This window comes from Myotis myotis, unplaced genomic scaffold (genome assembly GCF_014108235.1).
Source record: "Myotis myotis isolate mMyoMyo1 unplaced genomic scaffold, mMyoMyo1.p scaffold_m19_p_9, whole genome shotgun sequence".
Taxonomy (NCBI): domain Eukaryota; kingdom Metazoa; phylum Chordata; class Mammalia; order Chiroptera; family Vespertilionidae; genus Myotis; species Myotis myotis.
In genome coordinates this window covers 62,031,469-62,059,412 of record NW_023416401.1, presented here as the reverse complement: position 1 = coordinate 62,059,412, position 27,944 = coordinate 62,031,469, and the positions used below count along the sequence as shown (strand labels likewise).

The 27,944-nt window shown below is 42.1% G+C and overlaps 1 protein-coding gene and 1 non-coding gene across 2 annotated transcripts; both read right to left on the bottom strand.

Annotated features, from left to right (window-relative positions):
- Positions 1-11,024: 11,024 nt before the first annotated feature.
- DEFB127 (defensin beta 127) lies at positions 11,025-12,924 on the bottom strand. Its single transcript, XM_036321949.1, has 2 exons — positions 12,876-12,924; positions 11,025-11,278 (listed from the first exon to the last, which is right to left on the bottom strand). Exons 1-2 carry the CDS (start codon positions 12,922-12,924, stop codon positions 11,025-11,027), a joined length of 303 nt encoding a protein of 100 aa, XP_036177842.1.
- A 6,770-nt stretch (positions 12,925-19,694) lies between these two features.
- LOC118663945 lies at positions 19,695-19,801 on the bottom strand. Its single transcript, XR_004970226.1, has one exon. It is a non-coding gene; the product is annotated as a U6 spliceosomal RNA (small nuclear RNA).
- Positions 19,802-27,944: the final 8,143 nt, after the last annotated feature.

Here is a 27,944-nt window from a genome sequence, read left to right as displayed (position 1 = left end):
ACCAGGGTAGGCTCTGACATAGGAAGACAAAGTCAGATTTGCCAAGGGCCTAGGGGTGGGACTAGCCTCACTCAATAGCCATCAATTGAATTCTCTCTTCTCTTTTGTCACATAAGTTGTAATGTTCTCAGAGACAATTGAGTATTGGCTTGGAACTTGAGTTTTGGATGTCCTTAATTTGGGATGATTTTCAAGGAGGAGGCTCTGAGTTTTCTTGTATCAGTATGAGGTTCACGTTGGGACCACGGGAGGCCATAGCTAGTGGGGAACCACATACCTCTTCCACTCTACCTCAGGAACTAATCTGGATTTAATGTTGTTTCCTGTGTACAGATGCTGCACGACCCAAAAAATGCTTTGGTAATATAGCAGGCTACTGCAGGAAGAAATGCGAAGTGGGAGAAATACAAGAACAATCATGTCTATATAGGAAATTTTGTTGTATTAATGAAGCCGAAAACAAAAAATACCAGAGAGATCAAGAGTTACTTCTATCTTTATTGCAGTCTGATCAGAAGCTGGACTATTCCGTTTTACCTACCATCACATTTCTCACAATCCAACTATAAATCAAGTACTTGTTCCACTGGTCTCCCCTCTTTCTAAAATCAAAAAATGCCACCTAATACAATAGGCTGGGGCAAGAGATTTTTACTTCTTTCTGTAAACTTGATTCTCCACATAATAAAGTCCTACGCTTTTCCCTGGATTTATTTATTAACTTATTAACTCACTTTTTTGAACACGTCAAACATAAATGAATAGTTATTACATTCTAGTCATTATAGTATACGGTGGGTGTAGTAGAGATGAAGTGAACATGTTGGTAGAGGAAGAAGTTAGCCCCTCCATTTTCGCAGCATTTCAGGTCTTACTCCTCTTTTTAACGACGTTTCTTATGTCTAAGCAGATCTGAATGTTCCAGTGTTCTTTGTGTAGGAATGAGTACCGAGGGTTTTTCTAACAGCTAAGGTTTCATTAGAGGAAGGCAAGATATTTGCACATTTTCATAAGTTTTATTGGGGCAGATCTAATGGGCAGTAATGACAGCTAGTGATAATTTCATTGCATCATTTGAAAATCAATGTACATGCTTCATTTCTTTTTTTAAGTAGCAATTAGAACATCCAGTTGACACAAGTTTTAGACATATATTCCTCTTACCATCTTTGAAAACATTGTATGTTCTGTTTCAATGTGTGGAATTTACAAACTTTCTGCTGTAAGATGAATAAGGTCTGAGCATCTAATGTAAAATATGGTGATTATAGTTGATAACACTGTATTGTATAATTGACATTTACTAGGAGGGTAGAACTTAAATGTCCCCTCCCCCCCCAAAAAAGAGACAGAAAGATAAATACATATATGAGGTGATGGTTGTGTTAATTAACTAGGTGGGGGCATCTTTTCACAATATATACCGTATATCAAATCACCATGATGTACACTTTAAATAACTTAGAGTTTTGTAAGTCAGTTATACCCCGATGAAGCTGAAATTAAAAATAAATTTAAAATAGTGTGAAATTTTAAGCCTTATAAATAAGGAAGACATATTTAAGAAGCTCCTCATGAGCTAAATACAGTTTCAGAAGGTCCTGATGGTAGGAAAACTTTCCAGATGAACAGAACAGAACAGAACAGAACATTTTGTTGTGAAGTTGCTAGGTTCAAGTATAGGTCATAGAAAACTTTTGTGCAGTTAACATTTACTCATCTGGGATAAAGAAATCAACGGGCCTGTTCCTCCATGTGCAGCTCAGCATCTTGTTTCACTGGAAGGGCGGGAAGACAAATATTTAGATGGATATGTTAATGTTTTCAGAGCCTACAAGGACCTTCCTTTTAGTAGTTGAGGCTTTTGAGAATTCTGGAGAAGTGTATAGGAAATGACTGGTCTAGATTGCAACATTTTCAATATTTTTTGTTGATGATTTCAGTACCAAGGAAGCTAATGGATAACTGTTTCACAACATGAAGACTGTCTTATTTATTTAAAAAATGTTTTTATTTTAGAGAAGAAGGGAGGAGAGAAGAGAGAGAGAAAGAGAGAAACATCAATGATGAAAGAGAATTATTGATTGGCTGCTTTCTGCATGCCCTATACAGTGGGGCCTTGACTTACGAGTTTAATTTGTTCCGTGACGGAGCTCGTAACTCAAATTACTCGTATGTCAAATCAATTGTGAACGAGTGAGACACGTGATGCTGGGCTGATGTTGTGGCGTTCACTGTGACGTTCACTGTGCCAATTAGCGGTGGGGTATCTGAAGCTGGCTCGTAACCCAAATTTTAGCTCGCAACTCAAAGCAAAAAATCGGCCGAGAGACGGCTCGTATCTGGAAAAACTCGTTTGTTGGAACACTCATAAGTCAAGGCCCCACTGTACTGGGGATTGAACCCGCAACCTGGGCATATGCCCTGACTGGGAATCAAACCGGGACCTCCTGGTTTATAAGTCTATAGTCAGCCACTGAGTCATGCAGGCCAAGCTTGCCCATTGTCTTTAATTTGTATGTGTCCTCTATTCTATATGAGTCCATTGATAAGTTAGATACAAGAATTCATTTTGGCTTAGTTAGTGTCAGATCACCCAGTGAAGTGTCTCCTGTGTTGGGAGAGAGGTATAATGAACTGAACAGAAAATTAAGCCTTGAATTTTACTTTAGGTGGATCTAATCTTTACTTTGACTTTTCCCCTATTATCCTCCAAACTCACAGGAGAAGTGGATGTGGTTGGTATTGTCAGATGTAAGTTTATTTGTCCGCCTTATTTTTATATACAAAGTAAATCAAAATCCTATATTTTTATTATGTGCCCTTTTAGTTCAGGCAGTATTATAGGTACCTTATTTTTTTTTTATTGGATCTGTCTTAGAGCATTTTAAAAAATCTTAGAGAACATTTTAAAATTGCCAGAATGTTCTAGGTAATTTTCTACTACATAGCAACAATTGGGGCCACTCATCTCTCTGGGGGGTTTTGGAAAAATGCTCACTAAAGGTGCCAGAGATATTAATCATTTCCCTCATCCCTTCTTAGAAAATTTGCCAATAGCTCTTCTCAGGGAGCCTATTTCTTTGGGCTCTGGCAAGAGAGGAGAGGGCCTGATAACCCTGCTATCTTGGACCAGGGTAGGTAACAGATGTATATGTAGAGGCTGAACGTATTTCTGTGGATGCCCAAGTTGGGTCCTGGTACACTTCTGAATAAGAAAAGCAGGAGGGAGGGAGGAAGGATGGGAAGGAAGGACAGAGAGAGATATTTCCAGTTTTTGGTTCTATTGGTTCTAGTCCCTAAGGCCTTATGCGATTGTTAACATTTCGGATAATAGGTCCTCCTTTTCTGAAGTGAGTTTTAGTGGGCTTATGTTTCCTATGACCTCATATCTAAGACATGACAAATTGTGTACTGGACAATTTTTTTTTAGCATGGAGGTACAAATTAGTACAGACCAGGATAATGATAGTGACAACAATTAAGATCCACTTCAACAATTGGTTTTAGAGATAACCAAATATTTAAGACAGGCCATGATTAAAGCAACTTTATAATGACATGTTTTGTTCATAGATATGTTTGAATTTAGCCTCAATTACTCAGTGGCTCTTGGGAATATATTGATATTTATTACTAGTTTTGTACTTTTGAAACTTTGAAAAAATAACCAGTTGATACTATTAGAAAACATGGATAAGCTAGTGAACAATATTTGTAAGAGAAGAGAAGTCTGGAGGCAAACAGAACATTTAGTAGGTTGTTGCAATTATCTGGTAATATATGATGCATGCCTGTTTGCAGGCAGTTTTGGAAGATATATGGAGGTAAGGTTGGAATTTATTTTTGTTTTATGATTTTTTATTTTTATTTTTTCATTGTGATATTTTTAAATTTAAGTATAGTTGGTGCACAATATATTAGTCATATTAATTTCAGTTATACAATATAGTAATCAACATTTTTATACTTTATAATGTGATCACCCCACTAATTCTAGTAATTATCTGTTACCATGCAAACTTATTACAATACTAGAGGTCCAGTGCATGAGATTCGGGCTCAGCCCGGCCTGTGCCCTCTCACAGTCCAGGAACCCTTGGGGGATGTCCGACTGATGGCTTGGGGAGTGGGCCTAAGCTGGCAGTTGGACATCCTTAGTCCTGCTGCAGAGGCAGGAAAGGCTCCCACCACCTCTGTTGGACTCACCAGCTGTGAGCCGGGTTTCTGGATGACCGGCACTACCCCTGTGGGAGCGCACTGACCACCAGGGGGTAGCTCCTGAATTGAGCATCTGCCCCCTGGTGGTCAGTGTGCATCATAGCAACCAGTCGTTCCACCGTTTGGTTGATTTGCGTATTAGGGTTTATTATATAGGATTACATTTTAAGTAATTAAAATTTTTTTCAATTATAGCTGACATACAATAGTATATTAGTTTCAGGTATACAACATAGTGATTAGACATTTATATAACTTATGACGTGATCACCCCAATAAATCTAGTACCCAGTTGACACCATACCTAGGTTCCCCTTCACTTTTTTCACCCACTCCTACAACGCCCTCCCCTCTGGTAATCATCCCTACCTAATTAGAAGATAGGATCAACCAAATTTGTTGATTACCTGAAAGTAGAGGATGGGAGAGAAAGGACTTAAGTGTTCCTCTTAGGTTTATGTCTTGGGTCACAGGGTGAATGCTGGTATATGTCAGGAAATAGGGGATTCTCGAGGTTGTGCATGCTAGTACAGTGCCTGTCATCTTTATAGCCCCCTTGCTGCGGTAACTGCCCTGTTCATAGCCCTCTCCTCTGGGAGGCAGCATTAGGCTATACCCTGCACAAGGGTGGGCACCTGAATCAATGCAGCTTACCCAAAGGCTGTCCTAACAGTGGCCAGATGTAGAAAGTGTTACTCAGCTGAGACTATCAAGGTGGTTCCTTTTGAAATTTGGACTAGGAGTTAAAGTAAATTGCTAGTTGAGGGTAGTGAGGGAACACAGCACTCACATTGGTAAAAGTAGAAATGCTTTGGGTCAAAATTGAGGACCGCTTCTTCTAAAATTTATATTTCAACTAAACAAGATCACACATCGGCACCGGGAGAAAAGCACTGTGGTCCCAAATAGAATCACTTCTGTTGCATTGCCGGACCAGCATTCATGGTTGTGGCTTTGTTCTGATTGCACATTCAGGTTTATTGTGCTGGCTTTTTGAGAGAAGAAAAGGAGACCCTTATCTTAGGTCACTGTTTAAGGAAAAAAGCCTGTATTTCTCAGGGCATCGTATCTGCCTCAAAGACCTACCTCACCCTGGATCACACCATATTCCCAGACATAGAGAAGACGCAGTCTCTTTTCCAACAGAGAGTGGGCTAGAGGAGGGGAAAGAGTGAATTGGGACATGAAGTGACAGTAAGGTTAGTGGAATCTGGGAAGGCAGAATAGATGACCTTGGGTGACTATATTGAAGGAAGTAGAATCAGCATCATTCTGCAGTCACTTAAATAAAGGAAGATTTACTTATAATTTCAGTGGTGATACTATATACATCAAATGTAGTATCCTGCTGCCAGCTTTGTGTATTGTCAGGATTTCACTGAGCATTCACTTGTCAACTCTGTGTACCATAACTATTAAAACTGTAGCCCTGGCCGGTTTGGCTCAGTAGATAGAATGTTGGCCTGCGGACTCAAGGGTCCCGGGTTTGATTCCAGCCAAGGGCACATGCCCAGGTTGCGGACTCTGTCCACAGTAGGGCGTGTGCAGGAGCCAGCCGATCAATGATTCTCTCTCATCATTGATGTTTCTATCTCTCTCTTCCTTTCCCTTCCTCTCTGAAATCAATAAAAATATATTTACAAAACAAAACAAAACTGTACCCTGGTTCAATCCATGGCTCCCAGAATTCATTCAGGGTACTTAAATCAGCAGCTGGAATTGTGATTATGAGGCAAGACAAGGATACACACACTTCTAGCCTATCTAATAAAGAGGGAATATGCTAATTGACCCTCATGCCATCACAAAGATTGCAGAGCCCACAGCCAAGAAGGAGGGAATATGCTAATTGACTGCCACGCCCTCAAAGATGGCGGCGTGCACAGCCACAAGGTGGCTGGCAACGGAGGGCAGTTGTGGGTGATATATATACTAGAGGCCCAGTGCACAAAATTCATGCAAGAGTAGGCCTTCCTTTCCCTGGCTGCTGGCACTGGCTTCCCTCTGGCACCCAGGACCTGGGCTTTGCTCAGGTCGCTGGCAGGCACCTGGGACCCGGTCTTCCCTCTGGCCCCGGCTTTGTCTAGTTAGTATATTACCCTTTTATTATTATAGATACTAGAGGCCCGGTGCACGAATTTGTGCATGGGTGGGGCCTCTCTGGGTGGCCTGCAGGGATAGGGCTGAAACCCGCAGTCCAGGGCCACCTGCAGCTCCTACCTGCCATTCCCGCTCATCCCGGCCCCACTTCGCCTGCCACAGGCTCGCGCCCAATCAGCCCCGATCAGGAGAGGCTTGCGCTGCCATAGCAGCGCTCACCAGCTGCATCTGGCGCCCTCCAAGGGAAGTGGCCTGTGGGATCGGGTTGAAACTGGCTCTTTGACATCCCCGAGGGGTCCCAGATTGCGAGAGGGTGCAGACCAGGCAGAGGGACCCCGTTGGTGCAAAATTGGGGCCAGTGCATGTCATAGCGACTGGTCGATTGGTTGACTATCTTCCCCCTTGTGGTCAGCGCACGTCATAGTGGGCAGTTGAGTGGCCTTAGCATATCATTAGCATATTAATCTTTGATTGGTTGAACAGTCAACTGATCACTGGATGACTGGACACTTAGCATATTAGGCTTTTATTATATAGGATATATATCTATATATATAAAAGCCTAAGTGTCCATCTGACCATCTGACCGGTAGCTATGATGCACACTGACCATCAGGGGGCAGACACTCAGTGCAGGAACTGCCATGACGCACACAGGCCATCTAAAAAGAAACGGCACCACAGACCTGGTGCTGACAAACCAACACTGAGCTTCCCCTAAGTGGGACACAGGCCCTGTCACCACCCTGGAGTGATACCCCACTTAATTGCAGCCAATCCTTCCAAGACCCCATGGTGCAAAATGTGGCCCACAGCCCAGCTCAGCCTGGAAACAGTCTCTGTGGGCACAGGGTAATGATGTCATGTAGCAATGCCCGGCTTCCTCTCCCTAGTGACTAGTCTCCTTGGAGTTTCTTCCTCTCAGGAACACGACTTGCTTTATAGCCAGGTGCAAAGATTTTACAGTTTAACCAAATGTCTGTGAAGCATTTTCATTTGCCTCATCTCATTTGATCCTCACAGAAGTCCTGAAGTAGGTAGATAGGAGACTCGGTGGAATCCTATTTTCTTTTCATTAGCCGGGAAATGAAGATTTAGAAAGTTTAGAAACTTGATCTGACTGAAAAGAAGTAAGAAATGGTGGAACTTGAAAATGACTTCAGGTTTTCTCACTGGGCAGAATGTAGTCAAACACTGCTATAGTTAAATATTTTATCCTTTGTTCTCCCTGCATGATCTATAATAATAATCTGCTTCATGTTGATATTTACTGCTGTATTGCTGACAATTACCTGAAAGAGAAGTTGGGGTGCTTCACTGGGCTGGAAAAAGTTTAGCTAAATCAGAAAGCAGGTCTAATTAAGCAAGTTTATCCTATATAATAATAGACAAACATGGTAATTAACTATACCTCCACTACGCTTCCCATTGGCTAATCAGGGTGATATGCAAATTAACTGCCTACCAAGTTGGTGGCCGGCAGCCAGGCAGCTGAAGTGAACATGAGGCTTGCTTGCTCTAGTGATGGAGGAAGCCAAGGTTCCCTGCCTGCCGTGGCTGGGCTCTGAGTTGCACTCTAAGCAACAATGTTACAATTATAGAAGCTAAACAAACCCCAGATACCTGCTTTCATCCAGCTGGCCTCGGAGCTGGAGCTGCAACAAAGTTTCAATTACAGAAGGTAAATAAATCCCATAATAAAAAGAAAAAAGAAAAAAAGGAGAGACTGGGAGCTTCAGTTGCAGTCTTGGCCTGCCTGAAAACAGCCCTCAGCCCCTCATCCAGGCTGGCCAGGCACCCCAGTGGGGAAACCCACCCTGAAGGGGGTGCGGGCAGCCTGAAAACAGCCCTCAGCCCCTCATCCAGGCTGGCCAGGCACCCCAGTGGGGACCTCTACCCTGAAGCGGGTGCGGGAAGCCTGAAAACAGCCATCAGCCCCTCATCCAGGCTGGCCAGGCACCCCAGTGATAAACCCCACCCTGAGGGGGTGCGGGCAGCCTGAAAACAGTCATCAGCCCCTCACCCAGGCTGGCCAGGCACCCAAGCAGGACCCCCACCCTGATCTGGGACACCCTTCAGGGCAAATCAGCTGGCCTCCACCCATGCACCAGGCCTCTATCTGATATAGTAAAAGGGTAATATGCAAACTGACCCTAACAGCAGAAGGACTGGGAATGACTGGTCACTATGACACACACTGACCACCAAGGGGCAGACGCTCAATGCAGGAGCTGCCCTCTGGTGGTCAGTGCGCTCCCACATGGGGGAGCTCTGCTCAGCCACAAGCCAGGCTGATGGCTGCCAGTACAGCAGTGGTGGTGGGAGCCCCTCCTGCCTCCTCAGCAGTGCTAAGGATGTCTGACTGCAGCTTAGGTCTGCTCCCCGCTGACAAGTGGACATCCCCTGAGGGGTGCCGGGCTGCCAGAGAGATGTCTGATTGCCAGCTTAGGCCCAATCCCCTGGGGAGCAGGCCTCAGCCAGCAGATGGTCATCCCCTGAGGGGTCCCAGACTGTGAGAGGGCACAGGCCGGGCTGAGGGACCTTCCTTCCCGTCCGAGTGCACAAATTTTTGTGCACCGGGCCTCTAGTCTATATATAAAGCTCTCACTGGCACCAATTGCATGTGTGCGTTTTGATCTGTCATTGTGGATCGTGAATTTGGTTGACATTTCTATTATAGTGAAAGGGCGAATAGTGATATTAAAATATTTCTTCTAGTTAATTTCCTTTCAATGTGTAGGAATCCGTGCACTGGGACACTTCACCAAGTGACATTACCATCACTCAGTTTCTCATGTCACTGTAGGCTGAAACCTGGGCATCACCCTCATTCCCACCACATCCAATGAATAACCAACTATTATAAATTATAGCTGCCAAATAATTCTCTGATCTACCCACTTTGTTCCCTCACTTTGGTCCAAACCACCTCTCACCTGGCCAATTGTAATAACCATTTAATCTCTCTTTTCATATCTGCTCCCAGTTTTAATGCATTTTTTTTTTTTTTTGCGTTCAATACAGAGTGATTTAAAAGTGCAGGCAGTCACATTAGGTTCCAAGTCTGGAGGGGATGTTGGGAATCTAGCCACAGAAAAACAGTGAATGAATGAAAAGTGACCTCAGAAGATCCTGAGATGAAGGCTAGGGATCTGAGGTGGGAGTGTGTGGCACTGAATATGTGCAAGGTCTCCTGATCTTTGTACTGCCTCCATAGTTTTGCCCTTTCCAGAATGTCCTATAGATGGAATCATACAGAATGTAACCTTTTTACATTGGCTCCTTTCACTTAGTGATATGCATTTACGGTTCCTTCCTGTCTTTTCATGACCTGACAACTCATTTCTCTTTAGTACTGAATAAATATTCCATTGTCTGAAAGTATCACAGCTTATTTATCCATTCACTTACTGCAGGGCATCTTGGTTTCTTCCAAGTTTTGGTAATTCTGAATAAAGTTGCTATAAATACTGACGTGCAGATTTTGCGTGGACAGTTTTCAGCTCACTTGGGTAAACACCAAGGACTGCAATTGCTGGATTGTATAGTAAAAGTGTGTTTAGTTTTGTAAGAAACTGCCAAACTATCTTTCAAAGTGGCATGTCCCATCTTTCAATGAACGAGAGTTTTACTCCACATCCTTGACAGCATTGGGTGTTGTCATTGTTTTGGATTTTGGGCCTAATACTGCAAGTCAGACTGATTCCCAGGTCCTTTACGTTTTCTCTGAACTCCAAAGGGCCCCAAGCACCAAAAGGATGCTGTTACTAGTGGTAACACACAAAACAACAACAGAGGCCTGGATACATGGAGGAGACTGACAGCTGTCAGAGAGGAGTGGGGAGGGGGCGACTGGATGAAAGAAGATGAAGGGATTAGCCAAAGAACATATATGCATAACCTACAGACACAGGCAACAGTGTGGTGATGGCCAGAGGGAAGGGGTAGCGGGATCTAGGTGTAGGTGGGCAAAGGGGCAGGGATGGGGAATCTGTAATAGTGTCAACAATAAAGTTAAAAAAATAAACAACAACAAAGAAACTCCTCTGTCTTGGAATTATGTATTTATGTCTGCCTCCACCGTATATAGTGAGCGCCACCATAGTGGCAACCTATTCATCTCTCCTTTCCCAGTTCACTGATTTTACAGAGGAACTAAAGAAATTAGACTTTCCATAGTTCAACTTTGGTTGCCTATTCTTAAACCAAAGTGCATGTATATCCTTCCGAAATGTCCTGTCTTTTCTAATTTCCTTCCGTTTGTTGACTTCAGTCTGTTTACTCAAATCACTTTCTTTATTATCAGTCACCTGTTGATATCTGACACAGTTCACAAGGTACTACTTTTAACTCACTGGTGAATTTCCCCTGAACACTTGGCTTCACCATTCTCTCCCCAGAATTACATGTCTACTTTCCTGAGCTTCTTGTTTCAATTTTCCACATAGATTTTTCTTTTTGCAGTGCACTGGTTATATCCCCTTTTCAAGGGGAGGTTCTGAGTTGTTCTTATTACTTGGTATACTGAGTGTCCAATTGCTGGTTAAAGAAGAAATAAGTGAGAAAACTGGCAATGAACTTTATTAGAATCTACATTAAGGTCTTCTGAAAATTAAGGAACCAGACAGGAAAAGATGTGGATTACTTCACCTTAGTTTATTGGAATAGGTTAAGAAATAAATGAATGGAGAATTGTACTTGATTTATGTAGAATTTGTCTTGGGGCTTATATAATTTCCTACATATGTATCATAATATTGAGGTAAAGTTATTGCATATGTCATTGGCTTTGGACGAGTTGGCTTTGGTATTCTTTTGCGTGCTTCCAGTTCCATGATATTGAGGCAACAGTATCTCCCATTTTCACATAGTACTTCACGTGTTTCAGTTACTTTGCATATTTTTCTGCAGTTTCCTTGTATATATTGATCCCAGCATTTCTTAAGTTGTTCAGTTACTGTGCACATAAAGAACAATTGGTCAAGGTCAGTGTTTGAGATTGAAAGGCAACTTTGGAGATGGAAAGTGTAGAGGAAGTTTGTAGGGATTAGGTATATGGGAGATTCACAAGGCAGATACCCGTAACATTCCACAGAGGATGCCCCAAGAAGGCAAACCTCAGTGTTTATATCTATCTGATCACTCATATTTAGTTTCTCCAAGGTTTGGGGCTTCCAGTCAACATCTGATGGACTCCATCAAGAGCATCAGATCTTATATGGGAAAATAAAGAAGTTGATTCCTTGATTTCAGGGCATGGCACTATACTCCATCAGGGAACCACAGCAAATCTTCCTCTGTTTGAATGTTCCCAAGCACTCATTGTTTTTATAACTGCTCCACCTTTATTACCCAGAGTATAATAATTCTTTATGATGTATTTATGTCTGGGTCAAATTATGTTCTTGGGTTCATACTCACTGTCATGGTCACAAATGACTTTCTTACCAGTCAGGTATTTTTTCCCCTTAATAATCTTCCTCCCTCCTCTGTTAATCTTAGCATTGTCCATTTCTTTCTTCTTCTTCTTCTTCTTCTTTTTTTTTTTAGCATTGTCCATTTTTGCCAATGCATATCTTCCTTTGGCTTCTAAGTCATTATAATAATCTTGGACTTGTTTTATGCCTCTATGACTCCTCATTCTTCCTCTACCTCTAGTTGCAAGAATTCCTCCAATGTTCAGCCCCAGACCTTTGCTCACCTTGGGATATATTCTTTCCTTTAGTGAGCCTAAATACTTTCTATGATCTAAGAGTTAGGATGTTCAAATTTTGGTTTCTGGCTGGTACAATCTTCTAGAATAGGCCCCAGAGGAAGACTGAGAACAAAGATGCCTCCAACCTCAGGTTCTAGAACTCCTTTGATTGTTAGGAATTTAGGGGCCCAGGGACATGCCATCACCATGACTATAATAAGAGGCAAATGTAATAGATATGGTTTTGAAAGAGAAATTTCAAGTTCTTAGTATGTGCCAAGCCCTATGCGAGGTGTTTGACAAATGTTACGTCATTTAATAAGGCCCTCATGAGTCCGGCGTCATTATCTCCACTCATGAGGAAACTGAGACTTAGAGAGTCTTCCCCATTTATCCAAAGCTGACAAACCAGTAGTGAAGGCCTGTTTCTTAAACCTGACTCCAAAGTTAGTGAGTATTCACACTCTGTAGTAAAATAGACTAATATATACCTATTTCCACTCTTTCCCCACTATTCACACTCTACCATATATACGATGGAAGACAATATGATTGGATGCCAGAGTAAAAACTGTATTCAAAGAAATAAGTGCAACCCCAAATACTGGGTGCATTACTTTCTACAATGAGATCTTCCCAGAGGAAATCATGGCCTCTTTTCAGCTCTGAGTACTCCCTTTTAAGAACAGTACCATGGTAGAAGGCCTCAAAGAGGGAATCTCTCATGACACTGGGTAGACTTCAGTCATCCCCGGGGGACCTACTTCCTTCTACTATGAATTATAAAATTATCTTGGGTTCTTAGAAATACTCCATCCCATTGTTGATTTGTATGAGCCCCTGGAAAACTCTAGATTACCTGTGGGCTGCTGGAAAAGCAGAATTGCAATGATCAGGAAGAGCCTCATGGCCAGGCTTCCCAAGGGAGGTGGCAGTCGAAGCTCTTGGTCCAGTGAGTTGCACACCATGTCACCTTCCTCAGAGACTTGGATTCTTATGCACTGAACCAGAACAGATGGTATGGTACGAAGTGTGTCCCCAAAATTCTGATCTGTGGATTTTGCATCATGTGGGCAGGCACCGGAAATTTGAGGTCACCCATTTTACTCCTACATGGAATCAGACACAGCATATTCTATTTCATCATCTGATGCCATTCTGTGGGCTGTGGACTCCTGGGGAGAAGAATCTGTGCTTTCTCTACTTGACTGTCTGCCCCAATAGACCAAGGTAGACGTGTACTCACTTCTAAGAGTAAATGGGTTAATGTAAATAATGAAGCCTATTCCATTTATTGCATTTAGCTAAGTCTAGGATCTCTGAGTGTTGTGTCTATCACTTTAGTCAATCCAAATGGAAGCCAATTTTTATTTCTACATCCTAGATTAATTTAATTATTCACAAACAAGCAATATATAATGATGGAGGAATAATCGTATGATTACAATAAAAATTTCATTTAGAAACAGCAAAAAAGGGAGAAAAGTCAGAGATAACAACATAAAGCATTGTCCTAATGGATAAGAACAGCAAAGTTTTTTGTTTTTCCTGCCATTGTGGAGGGGCAATTGTCAACCTTTTGCATCTCATGGCACACATAAATTAATTACTATTCTATGGCACACCAAAAAGTACATTATATTTTTTGCTAATCTGACAAAAAATAGTTATAATTTTGATTCATTCACACCAGATGGCTATTGCTGTGTTGGCTCTTGTCATTTTTTTCCTTTATTGATTAAGTTATTACACATGTGTCCTCATGATTTATATATATACTAGAGGCCTGGTGCACAAAAATTTGTGTGCACTCGGGGGTGAGAGGGGGTCCCTCAGCCCGGCCTGTGCCCTCTCGCAGTCTGGGACCCCTCGGGAGATAACGACCTGCTGGCTTAGGCCTGCTCCCAGGTGGCAGAGGGCAGGCCCAATCCCTAGGTGCAGCCCCTGGTCAGGCTCAGAGCAGGGCCGATTGGGGAGTTGGGGCGCTGCCCCCTGTCATGCACAGAGCAGGGCGATCGGGAGGTTGTGATGCCACCCTCAGTCACGCTCAGGGTGGGGCCGATTGGGGGGTTGGGGCACCGTCCCCTGTCATACTCAAGGCAGGGTCGATGGGGAGGTTGCGGCGCCACCCCCTGTCACGCACAGAGCAGGGCCAATCAGGGGGTTGGGGCACTGCCCCCTGTCACTCACAGAGCAGAGCCCATCAGGGGGGTTGGGGCTTTGTACCCTGTCACGCACAGAGCAGGGCCCATCAGGGGGTTGGGGCGCCGCCCTCTATCACCCACAGAGCAGGGCCGATCAGGGGTTGGGGTGCCGCCACTCTCACACTCAGGGCAGGGCCGATGGGGAGGTTATGGCTCTACCCTGTCACACACAGAGCAGGGCCCGTGGGGGTGGGGGGTTGGGGCGCCGCACCCTGTCACACACAGAGCAGGGCCTATCAGGGGGTTGGGGCACCACACCCTGTCACACACAGAGCCGCAGGGCGATCAGGGGGTTGGGGAGCTCCCCCCATCAGGCACAGAGCAGGGCTGATCAGGGGGTTGGGGCGCCTTCCCCTGTCACGAACAGAGCAGGGTGGATAGGGAGGTTGTGGCCCCGCCCCCTGTCACACACAGAGCCACAGGGCGATCAGGGGCTTTGGGCGCTGCCCCCTGTCACGCTGATCCCGGTGCCGGGAGGCCTTGTGGCTCCACTGATCCCGGTGCTGGGAGGCATATTACCCTTTTACTATATAGGGTAGAGGCCTGGTGCACGGGTGGGTGCCGGCTTGTTTGCCCTGAACGGTGTCCTGGATCAGGGTGGGGGTCCCCACTGGGGTGCCTGGCCAGTCTGGGTGAGGGGATGATGGCTGTTTGCAGCTGGTAACACATCCTTCAGGGTGGGGGTCCCTACTGGGGTGCCTGGGCAGCCTGGGTGAGCGGCTGAGGGCTGTTTTCAGGCTGGGGGTGACTGAAGCTCCCAACCGCTCCTTTTTTTCTTTTTCTTTTTTTATTCTGGGCCAGCTTTAGCTCTGAGGCTCCAGCTCTTAGGCCTCCGCTGCTGAAAGCAGGTTTCTGGCCTTTGCTTCCAATGTTGCGATCCTGCAGGCTGAAGCCTGGCTGTACTAAAGCAGGTTTCTGGGGTTTTGTTTAGCTTCTATATTTGTTACATAGTTGCTTAGAGTTGCAGCTCAGAGGTCTGCAGCGGCAGGCGGGGAACGTTGGAGTCCTCCGTCACTGAAGCAAGCAAGCCTCATGTTAGTTTCAAGCTGCCTGGCTGCCGGCCACCATCTTGGCTGGCAGTTAATTTGCATATCGCCCTGATTAGCCAATGGGAAGGGTAGCGATCATACACTAATTACCATGTTTCTCTTTTATTAGATAGGATATATATTACAATCTAAAGGACAAGAGGCCAGTGCCCCTGACTAAATAGTCAGGTGTTGCATATTTAAAAAATTCTTGTGGTACACCAGTGTGCCTGCCGCAGTTGAAAATCACTAGTGTAGAGATTTCTTTTGTATTCTTTCTGTTCTGATCTCTGTGAAGGTTTCCCTTGTTCTCAGTGGCCATACCTTGGAGGAGACGAGGGTAAGGGGATTCTTCTGGGAGCTCTGCTACTTTAGCAACATGTTTCTTGTTAGTGTAGGTTTAGGAAACTGTATGAATTATTTTGTTACCCAGACTCTGATTTCTATGGCATTGTAACTCTTTTGAAAGATCAACAGACTTTATTTTGAATTGTTCTCAGTCATTTTCATGTTTAAGACCCATCCAGGAATCCTTTTGAATGAATGGATTAGAAAACTGTGGTACATCTACACGATGGAATACTATGCTGCTCTAAAAAGGAAGGAACTCTTACCATTTGCAACGTCATGGATGGAACTGGAGAGCATTATGCTAAGTGAAATAAGCCAGTCAATGAAGGAAAAATACCACATGATCTCACTCATTCATGGATAATAGAGACCATTATAAACTTTTGAACAATAATAGATACAGAGGCAGAGCTGCCTCAAACAGATTGTCAAACTGCAGCAGGAAGGCCGGGGAGGGTTGCGGGGCAGGAGGTAGGGGGGTAAGAGATCAACTAAAAGACTTGTATGCATGCATAGAAGCATAACCAGTGGACATAAGACATTGGGGGATAGGGGAGGCTAGGGGACTGTCTAGGGCGGGGGGATAAAATGGACACATATGTAATACCCTTTGTAATACTTTAAGCAATAAAAACAACAACAACAACAAAAAAAACCCATTCAGGAATCCTTTTGAAGCATGACAATTTATTTTAGATTCCAACCAGGGCACTGGTATCAATAAAAAAAGCTTTTGGAGATTATACCATCTCTATAGCTCTTAGCTTAACAACCTCTCACTCAGGCTCTGACTGTATGTAGTTCAGTACAATAGCCTCTGGACAGCCTGGCCAGTGCTGCTCAGTGGCTGAATGTCAATCTATGAACCAGGCGGTCACAAGTTTAATTCCTGGTCAGGGCACATGCCCAGGTTGCGGGCTTGATTCCTGATGTGAGGCAGCCAATCAATGATTCTCTCTCATCATGATGTTTCTTTTTTTAAAAATTTTTTAAAATGTATTTTATTGAGTTTTTACAGAGAGGAAGGGAGAGGGATAGTTAGAAACATTGATGAGCGAGAAACATCGATCAGCTGCCTCCTGCACGCCCCCTACTGGTGATGTGCCCGCTGCCAAGGCACATGCCCTTGACCGGAATCGAACCTGGGACCCTTGAGTCCGCAGGTCCATGCTCTATCCACTGAGCCAAACCGGTTAGGGCTCATCATGATGTTTCTATCTCTCCCTCCCTCTCCCTTCCTCTCTGAAATCAATATATATTAAATAGCCTCTGGACAGTGTAGGTGAATTAATCAAGATTGATCACCATGTATTTATAGTGGTATTAATGTATGCTCTTGTGTAATGCCAATAGCAACACTTGTCTATCTACATGCAGAAATGTACTCAACAGATAGTTGGGTTAATACAGGGCTGTGGTGTGCCCACGGAATCAAATGACTTAAAGAAGCTAAACAAGGAGTCCTGGTTATTGGCTAGAGACTTAGTGAAGTAAAGCATGGACTTGGTTTTTGACAAGAAGAGAAATATAAACAGGGAGGGGCTGTCAAATTGGTCTTTGGGTTTTGAAGATTTATACTAACAAAATGTATTGCTTGTGCAACGGAGAGAACATTCTGTATCTAACCTGCACTGTCTTCTTCACCAACTCCTTGATTAGAGAACTCAGATTCCTTTGTCCCACAGATAACATTAAGACTGTATCTTAGAAAAAAAAAATGGTGTCTCTCTCTATTCCTACTTCAATGATGTATGTTTGCTTTTGCATGTGCATGTGCAAGTGTGTCTGTGTATGTCTTTTCTGTCCCCTGGTGTTGGAGAGTCTGAGGCGAGATCTCCTCGATTGATTCCAGAGAATCTTTTTTTCTTACAGATCTTCTTAGAGCTTAAACAGTAAGTGTTTCCACAGCAAGATGGGATGAATAAAGAACAGGATGTTTCTTAATGAGGAGGAAATCACCAGTCAGTCCTTACTGTTAAATCTCAGGACCTCAAAAATTTGGGACTTTTGAAAGTACAAATTGTTTTAATGTTCTACTTATAAAAGGACATAAGTAGGAGAGCAAATAACAGCTGACCATTGAACAATGCGGAAGTTAGGGGGGCCAACTCCCACACAGTTGAAAATCCACCTACTGCTAGGTATTTAAATGAGCTGTTCAGGGAAGTCGTGGTAGTTGGAAAGATTTTTGTTTCATTTTTTCTTTTTATATCAATTAAAAACAATATTTTAAAATAGTTTTATTGTGTAACGTGCTTTATTGAGAAGAATCAGGAAATATAAAAACAGAGAAAAAAGGCAACAGCAGCAGAAAACATCTGAAAACATGTTGTATAGCATTCTAAAATCTTTCTTTAATAGAATGAAAATAGCTTTGTTTAACCGGAATATTAGCTTTTGGGATTTTCCTGATTAGTAGGAAAGGTGTAGTAAAACTGTCTCATACTTCCACCAACTGCATGGCTTTTGGAAATCTGGGGTCCTCAGCTCTCTGCTAACTCCAGAGATGTTTACATTCTCAGGGATCCACTGGCCTTCAGAATTCTGTCTTCAGGTGCTAACTCTGACTTGTACCATATTCATCCTTCCTGGTGCAAACCTCTCTCTTAACTTCCAACAAAAGTAAAATTACGCATACTAAGCATTTAGGTGTTTATCAGAATTTATATAAGAGTTTGGGAAGGAGGATTACTGAGAAGGTGATTACCTGGAGTAACAATCAAATTTCAAAATGACTGGAAGACATAAGTGATCTTAAATGAAGTTTCTTCATCCCAGTAATGGTGAATTCTTTTGGCTTCATCTAATCTTAGCTTCTCATTAGCTCACTGCCTTTTAAAATTATTTTTTTCCTGTTCCATTTCCTTCACTGAAGCTTTCTTTTAAAAATTGCCCCCAAACTCTTTTATATATTGTGGAATAGTTTTTAGTGTCTATTGGCCACACGAGTATTTCCTTGGCACTAATTCCTGGAGGTGATTAGGTAGATTAGTGGAACAGGACTTTCCTAAGACTTTTAGTAAATATTGTCAATTTGGTTGTATAAATTTTACAATCTATCTGTAGTTGAGGAGAGTATGTTTTCTTAGCCTCCTTGTCAGCACTCAACATTATCATTTCCTGTTCCCTATAGACTTTTCTAGGAAGGTTTTAATGGCTAAATTGGTTCAGATAATTCAGATGGAGGCCTCCTGCCAAAGGATATTAGTGTGTCTCCACCTCATTGATTTTTCATAACCACAGCTTTACATATGTCCAACCCAGTTCTGAGGCAGCAACTTTAAGAACTAGACTGAGCCTGCTGGTGTGGCTCAGTGGTTGAGCGTTGACTTGTGAACCAAGAGGTTGCCGTTTCAATTTGCTGTGAGGGCACATACCTGGGTTGAGGGCTCAATTCCCAGTAGGGATGTGTAGGAAGCAGCTGATTGATGTCTCTCTGTCTCTCTGTCTCTCTGTCTCTCTCTCTCCCTTCTCCTTCCTCTCTCTCTCTAAAATAAATACATATCTTAAAAAAGAATATTCTTTAAAAAAAAGAACTCAAATGAATCTAATGGACTGATTTCTCAAACCTGGATAAGGTATTTGCATGGATAAGGGCTAATTATGCAAGAACCATAAGTGCTGCTCCTTTCATCAGATAAGTGCATTTTCTCTTAGCTTAGGCAAGCTTCGCACTTAAGCCTGAGCAATGAGAGTAGAGTCCCTGCCCTGGGCCCTATGCTCTAGAGAGCCCTATTCTGGCCTTCATCTGGCTGCATCCCTTCCTGTAGTGCAAAATGTCACTGAGGCCAAAGGGATATGTTAACCTAGAAACTGATTTCACCGCTTCATCCTTCTAGACTGTGCTCTGGGTAACTGGGACCCAGAATCCATACCCAAACTGTCTGTAGCCTCTTTCCCAAGCCTGTGTGTTTCTACATGTATCTTTCCAAGGACCCTCATAGTGTGGGAAAAAAATAGAATGGGTAGTAAAGAGAATCAAGCTGCAGACTGGAATCTGGAGCCCCGAGTTTGGCTTTCTTTGGGATGCCATGTCCTGGAACAAAACTTCAAAGAGTCTGAAAATATAAAATTTGAACTTGGCTTTTTTTAAAAAAAAATATGGAACACTTCACGAATTTGCATGTTATCCTTGTGCAGGGGCCATGCTAATCATCTCTGTATTGTTCCAGTTTTAGTATATGTGCTGCCGAAGTGAACACTGAACTTGGCTTTTTATTTTTTATTTATTTATTTTTTAAATATATTTTATTGATTTTTCACAGAGAGGAAGGGAGAGAGAGAGAGAGTTAGAAACATCGATGAGAGAGAAACATCGATCAGCTGCCTCCTGCGCATCCCCCACTGGGGATGTGCCCGCAACCCAGGTATATGCCCTTGACCGGAATCGAACCTGGGACCTTCCAGTCCGCAGGCCGACGCTCTATCCACTGAGCCAAACCGGTTTTGGCATGAACTTGGCTTTTTAAATTTTTAAAATAATAATAATAATATTTTTATCTTTAATTTCTTTATTGGTTAAGGTATTACAAATGTGTCCTCATCCCCCCATTAGCCCCCAACCCCCCACCCCCTCCATGTCTCATCCCCCTGTTGTCCGTGTCCATTGGTTTGGCTTATATGCATGCATACAAGTCCTTTGGTTGATCTCTCCCCCTTAGTCCCACCCTCCCCTGCCTTCCCTCTGAGGTTTGAACATCTGATCGATGCTTCTCTGTATCTAGATCTATTTTTGTTCATTGATTTATGTTGTTCATTATATTCCACAAATGAGTGAGATCATGTGATATTTATCTTTCTCTGACTGGCTTAGTTCACTTAGCATAATGCTCTCCAGTTCCATTCAAGCTGTTGCAAATGGTAGGAGTTCCTTCCTTTTTATCGCAGTGTAGTATTCCATTGTGTAGATATGCCAAAGTTTTTTAATCCACTCATCTGCTGATGGGCATTTAGGCTGATTCCAAATCTTAGCTATTGTAAATTGTGCTGCAACGAACATAGGGGTGCATATATCCTTTCTGATTGGTGTTTCTGGTTTCTTGGGATATATTCCTAGAAGTAGGATCACTGGGTCAAATGCAAGTTCCATTTTTAGTTTTTTGGGGACACTCCATACTGTTCTCCACAGTGGCTGCACCAGTCTGCATTCCCACCAGCAGTGCACGAGGGTTCCCCTTTCTCCACATCCTTGCCAGCACTTGTCATTTGTTGAATTGTTGATGATAGCCATTCTGACAGGTGTGAGATGGTACCTCATTGTCATTTTGATTTGCATCTCTTGAATAATTAGTGACTTTGAGCATGTTTTCATATGTCTCTTGGCCTTCCTTCTGTCTTCTTTCGAAAAGTATCTATTGAGGTACTTTGCCCATTTTTTTATTGAGTTGTTTGTCTTCCTTTTGTTAAGTTGTATGAGTTCCCTATAAATGTTGGAGATTAAACCCTTATCAGAGATATTGTTGGCAAATATGTTCTCCCATGCAGTGGACTCTCCTGTTGTTTTGTTGAAGGTTTCTTTTGCTGTGCAGAGCCTTTTATTATGATGTAGTTCCATTTGCTTATTTTCTTCTTTGTTTCCCTTGCTCTGGGAGATGTGTTGCAAACATATTGCTAAGGGAGATGTCTGAAATTTTATTGCCTATGTATTCTTCTAAGGTGATTATGGGTTCCCATCTTACATTTAAGTACTTTGTCCATTTTGAGTTTATTCTTGTGTATGGTGTAAGTTGGTGGTCCAGTTTCATTTTTTGCATGTATCTGTCCAATTTTCCCAACACCATTTATTGAAGAGACTGTCTTTACTCCATTGTATGTTCTTGCTTCCTTTGTCAAATATTAATTCAGTGTAATGGTCGATTTCTGTGTTTTCTGTTCTGTTCCATTGACCTATATGCCTGTTCTTGTGCCAGTACCAGGCTGTTTTGATTACAATGACTTTGCAGTATAGTTTGATATCTGGTATTGTGATCCCTCCTACTTTCTTCTTCTTTCTCAAGATTGCTTCAGTTTTCAGGGTCTTTTTTGATGCCATACAAATTTTTGGATTACTTGTTCTGGAGCTGTGAAATGTGCCATTGGTATTTTAATAGGGATTCCATTGAATCTATAGATTGCTTTGGGTAGTATGGACATTTGGATAATATTAATTCTTCCAATCTATGAACACAGTACATTCTTCCATTTGTTTGTAACTTCCTCTGTTTCTTTTTTCAATGTCCTGTAGTTTTCTAAACACAGGTCTTTTACCTCCTTGGTTAAGTTTATTCGTAGGTATTTTATCTTTTTTTTTGTTGCAATGGTAAATGGGATTTTTTTTAGTTTCTCTTTCTGAAAGTTCATTATTGGTGTATAAAAATGCCATTAATTTCTGGATGTTAATTTTGTATCCTGTGAACTTGCTGAATTTATTTATTAAATCTGGTAGTTTAGATAAGAAGCTTCTCGACATTGATCTGAGCAATGATTTTTGGACATAACACCAAAAGCACAAGCAACAAAAGGAAAAATCAGCAAGTGGGCCTACGTCAAACTAAAAGGCTCCAGCACAACAAAAGAAACAGTCAGCTAAATGAAAGGCAACCTACCGAATGGGAGAAGATGTGCAAACCATTTATCAGATAAGGGATTAAAGCCAAAATATAAACCTAACTCATACAACTTAATAATATAAGAAACTGCAATTCAAATTTAAAAATGGACAGAGGAACTAAAATAGACATTTAAACAGAAAATAATAGATGGAAGCCACTCATCAGTAATTACTTTAAATGTAAATGGATAAAATTCTCTAATCAGTTAAATAATAGAGATTGACAAAATTGATTAAAAAAACCCCAAATATGTTTCAACTATACGTTGCCTAAGAGAGACTCACTTTAGATCTGAAGACACAAAGAGGTGGGAAGTACAAAGACTGAAAAATATATCCCATACAAATAGTAACCAAAAGAGAGCTGATGTGTCTGTACTAATGTAAGACAAAATAAGTAAAAAACTGTGATGAGGTAGAGTGGGACATTATCTATACTAATAAAAGGGTAATATGGTAATTAGACCAGATAGACTGGACGTCTTCTGGATGTCCTTCTGGACAAAGCCACAGCGGCTGCAAGGGCCAAGGGCCAGCGGTGTTGGGGAGGCCACGTTGCGGGCCGGTCTGGTGCAGTGGCCCCTTCTGCAGAGGCAGACACAGGCAGTGGCGTGGCCTTGGTCCCAGGGCCATGCCTCCACAGAGGCTGGACAGGGTGTGACCTGCTGTGCCTCAGTCTCCCCCAGCCGGCCTGGCCCCAGATTGCCCCCCGCCCACCAGTGAGCAGGGGGAAGGGCCAGCGCTAAGAAGTGAGGGCCGAGGGCCTGCAGCCATGGCAGCCGGCAGTGGCAGCAGCAGCGGCGGGTTGATGGGGGCGGCGCCTTCCCCTGATCGGCCCTGTTGCCTCCCGCAGAGGGAGGCCAGACTGTGGCTTAGGACCGCTCCCTACCGGAGCTGTTAGTAGGACATTCCTTGAGGGCTCCCAGACTGTGAGAGGGGGCAGGCCAGGCAGAGGGACCCCCCCTCCTCTCCCCAGTGCATAAATTTTTGTGCACCGGGCCTCTGTTGCTTAATGATTGGAGTTTCTGTTTGGGGTGATGAAAGGGGATTAGACCAGATAGTGGTAATGGTTGCACATTGTGATTTTATTTATTGCCACTGCATTGTACACTTAAAATGGTTAAAATAGCAATTTTACCACATTTTGAAAAGAGATGCAAGAGGGTTTTTTTTTTTTTTAATCAGGTGTACCTTGTCTTTGAGAAAATTATTTTGACATTTTAATTAACTTTTAATATATTTGACATTATTTTAGCTTTGTTGTTTTATTTATTCCATATTATTGAAATGTGTATGCATACAAGCATGCATGCGTGCTTGAGTGAGTGTGTGTGTGTGTGTGTGTGTGTGTGTGTGTGTGTGGTGTATCTTGGGTAACTCAGGTATCTGACTTTCACTAAATCAAAAGAATCCAATAGGGGGAGATACTTACCTAAATTATCCTTAGACATTGATTTTATTTTTCAAAAAATTTTAACCCTGTGAACCATTGATATGCACACCAAAAATAAATAAATAAGTAAATAAATAAGCCAATTGGCTTGGATGGGTATTCACCATTCAGGTCATACAGTGGTTTATCATGGGGATATCTTTTATATCAAAAGAAATTGACATGGAAGAAATCCTTATTGGAGGCAAATGTAAATTGAAGTTACCGCTGAGGTCCCAAGGATCACCTCTCTTCACCTTTGCCATGAGCCTTTCCAGGAAGACTAGGCTTAAACAGGAAGACTAGTTTAAGCCTAGTCTTCCTGCGAACATGCTTTTCTTTTTTTAAAATATGTTTTTATTGATTTCAGAGAGGAAGGGAGAGGGATGAGAGAGAATTATTGGCTACCTCCTGTGTGCCCCTACCCACACCCAGGCATGTACCCCGACCATAATTGAACCGCAACCTCCTGGTTTACAGGTCAGTGCTCAACCACTGAGCAACACTGGCCGGGTGACATGCATATCTTCTGTATGTGACTCGCTGTGGAGTCACCTATAAGCTTCAAATAAAGAATTAGTTAAGTCTGAGCAGTCAGGAAAAGTACATAAGACTTTGCATTGTTTAAGTTTTATTTCTGAAGGTTGTTGGTAAGTTAATAATAATAAACAAGCATAAGCATAGGTCTTAATAGTGAGGACAAATCACTAATATGTAAAATATAGATACTTAAAAATAAATGTATAATATTCGTATCAGCAGGAGATCTAGCTAGTGAAAACTAAGATATGAGAAATAAATGGGACATAACCAGAGGGCAGGAGAAAGACCTAATACCAGTAGTTATTATATATGTAGGCATCACTTGTTTGTTCCTTTTCATTACTGAGTTGTATTCTTGGCATGTATGTACATTGTTTAAACATTCACTTACTATAGGACATTTTGGTTATTTCTAATTTTTAGCTATTACGTATAAAACTGCTATGAATATCATGGACAGTTTTTTAGGTGGACATGATTTCATTTCTCTGGGATAAATGCTCAGGAGGATGATTTTTGGGTTGTGTAATAAGTGTATATTTTATTATTTTGGGAAACTATCAAACTAGTTACCAGAGTGGCCTGTACCATTTTACCTCACTACCAGCAATGAATGAAAGATTCAGTTTTTCCTCATCCTTACCAGTACTCCAGGTTGTCACTGTATTTCATTTTTGCTGTTTTGATAGGTATATAATGATATATCATAATGAGTTAATTAGGATTTCCCTATTTGCTAGTGATGTTGAATATGTTTTCATGTGCTTGTTTGCCATCAGGATATTCTCTTTGGTGAAACATCTCATGTCTGAGACTATTTTCTAACGGAATAGTTTATTAAACTATTTTAAAAATGGAAACATATATGACAGGTAACACTGTGTAAGTTTAACGTGTAAAACATGTTGATTAATACATGTATATATTGTAATATGATGGCTATGTAGGATTAGCTAGCACCTCTACCACATCACCTAATTATCATTCCTTTTTCCTGGTGGGAAAATTAAGATGTAATCTCTTAAGTTTGGTGTATATAATACAATATTGTTGATTATAGTCACAATACTGTGCATTAGATCTTTGGGGTTTATTTATCTCCTAGTTGTACTAATAAGTTTGTATTCTTAAAAAGTCTCCCCATTTTCATCACCTCTGACAATTCTGTTTTTGTTTTGTTTTTTTTTTAAATCCATCAGCCACTCTGTGCCTTTGGTGAATTCAATCTATTACATTTAGAGGAGTTATTGCAACATAAGGACTTACTACTACCAGTGTATTGATTGATTTCTGGTTGTTTTGTATTTCTGTTGTTTCTTTTTTTGCCTCTGTTTCTACTTAGCTTTGTAAATTGCTGATTTCTTGGTGGTGTGTTCTGTTTCTCTTTAAAAAAAAAAAATCTTTCGTAAGTCTATCTTGGATTCAAAATATATTTTTATTGATTTCAGAGAGAAAGGGAGAGAGAAACATCAATGATGAGAGAGAATCATTGATCGGCTGCCTCCTGCAGGGGCCCTCAGGCTTGCAATCCGGACACGTGCTCTGACCTGGAATTGCATCGAACCGTGACCTCCTGGATCATAGTTCAATGCTCAACTACTGAGTCACACTGGCTGGGCTATCTTGGATTTTTGCTTTGTGGTTATCACAAGGCTTACATAAAACATCTCATAGACAAAACTATTTTATGCTGATAGCAACTTATCTTTTTTGCCTATAAAGCCTCCACCCTTTTCTTCTCTTTTATATTTTTATTGTCATAATTAACATCTTTTTATGCTGTATATTCATTAACAAGTTATAGAAGCTATAGTTATTTTATTTTTTTAATACATTAAAAACTTTTTTTTATTTTTTATTTTTTTCCTTTTTTTATTGTTTTATTGCTTAAAGTATTACAAAGAGTATTACATATGTCTCCTTTCCCCCCCCGCCCTTGACAATCCCCTGGCCTCCCCTAACCCCCAGTGTCTTATGTCCATTGGTTATGCTTATATGCATGCATACAAGTCCTTCGGTTGATCTCTTACCACCCCTCTCCTGCCCCCCAACCCTCCCAGGCCTTCCCGCTGTAGTTGGACAGTTTGTTTGAGGCAGCTCTGCCTCTGTATCTATTTTTGTTCATAAGTTTATAATGGTTTTTATTATCCATAAATGAGTGAGATCATGTGGTAATTTTCCTTCATTGACTGGCTTATTTCACTTAGCATAATGCTCTCCAGATCCATCCATGCCGTTGCAAATGGTAAGAATTCCTTCTTTTTTACAGCAGCGTAGTATTCCATTGTGTAGATGTACCACAGTTTTCTAATCAATTCATCTACTGATGGGCACTTAGGCTGTTTCCAGATCTTAGCTATGGTGAATTGTGCTGCTATGAACATAGTGGTGCATATATCCTTTCTGATTGGTGTTTCTGGTTTCTTGGGATATATTCCTAGAAGTGGGATCACAGGGTCAAATGGGAGTTCTATTTTTAGTTTTTTGAAGAAACTCCATACTGTCTTCCTGCTGGGGTCCCACCCCAGCAGGTCCAGGGGTCCCCAAAGGTGTGGACGGAGTCGGCGAAGAAGGAATGACACGGAGACAGCGTTCAGTTGATCAGCAGCCTAGCCAGGATCTCTAGCCAGGATCTCCAGCCAAGTTCTGGTCTGGATCTCCAGCAAAGTTCTGCTTAGGATCTCCAGCCAGGTTCTGTCCAGGTTCTCCAGCCAGGTTCAGTCACCAGGTTCTAGTCAGGTTCTCTTGCCATGTTCTGTAGTCAGGTTCAGTCCAGGATCTTTTGCCATGTTCTCTCGCTAGGTTCTGTCTCTAGGTTCTGTTGCCAGTTTCTGTCCAGGATCTTTTGCCATGTTCTCTCCAGCGAAGTTCTTCTGTCTCTAGGTTCTGTGTAGGTTCTCTCTTCTAAGTTCTGTCTTCTTAGTTCTGTGTTCTAAGTTCTGTCTCTTGCTGTCTTGTTACATCTGTATTTATACCAGTTGATTCAATCCTATCAATCTCTATTACAAAGTTAGGGCGTTTCTTATCTCCATTCCAGGGAGTAAAGATTATGTAGCTTAAGCATGATTGTTCGTAGTTAAAGTGATTAATTACCCGCCTGGCACTTAGTTGAGGGGTTTTATTCCCTCCCTAACTTCAGGGGAAAATCCCTACCTGGGGAAACAACCTTTCTCAGAGACCTTGGTTAAAACACATAGTGCCAAGAAGGTGAGCACACATATTAAGAACAGTATGCCATATATGCCAGGTCCCTTGAAACAGCAAGGATGGACCGGCTCCCGGCATCTTCCATAGTGGCTGCACCAGTCTGCATTCCCACCAGCAGTGCATGAGTGTTCCTTTTTCTCCACATCCTCTCCAGCACTTGTCGTTTGTTGATTTGTTGATGATAGCCATTCTGACAGGTGTGAGATGGTACCTCATTGTTGTTTTGATTTGCATCTCTTGGATGATTAGTGACTTTGAGCATGTTTTCATATGTCTCTTGGCTTTCTGAATGTCCTCTTTTGAAAGGTGTCTATTTAGGTCCTTTGCCCATTTTTTTATTGGGTTGTTTATCTTCCTTTTGTTAAGTTGTATGAGTTCCCTATAAATGTTGGAGATTAAACCCTTATCGGTGATAACATTGGCAAATATGTTTTCCCAGGCAGTGGGCTTTCTTGTTGTTTTGTTGATGGTTTCTTTTGCTGTGCAGAAGCTTTTTATTTTGATGTAGTCCCATTTGTTTATTTTCTTTCATTTCCAATGCCCTAGGAGCTGTATCGGTGAAGAATTGCTTCGG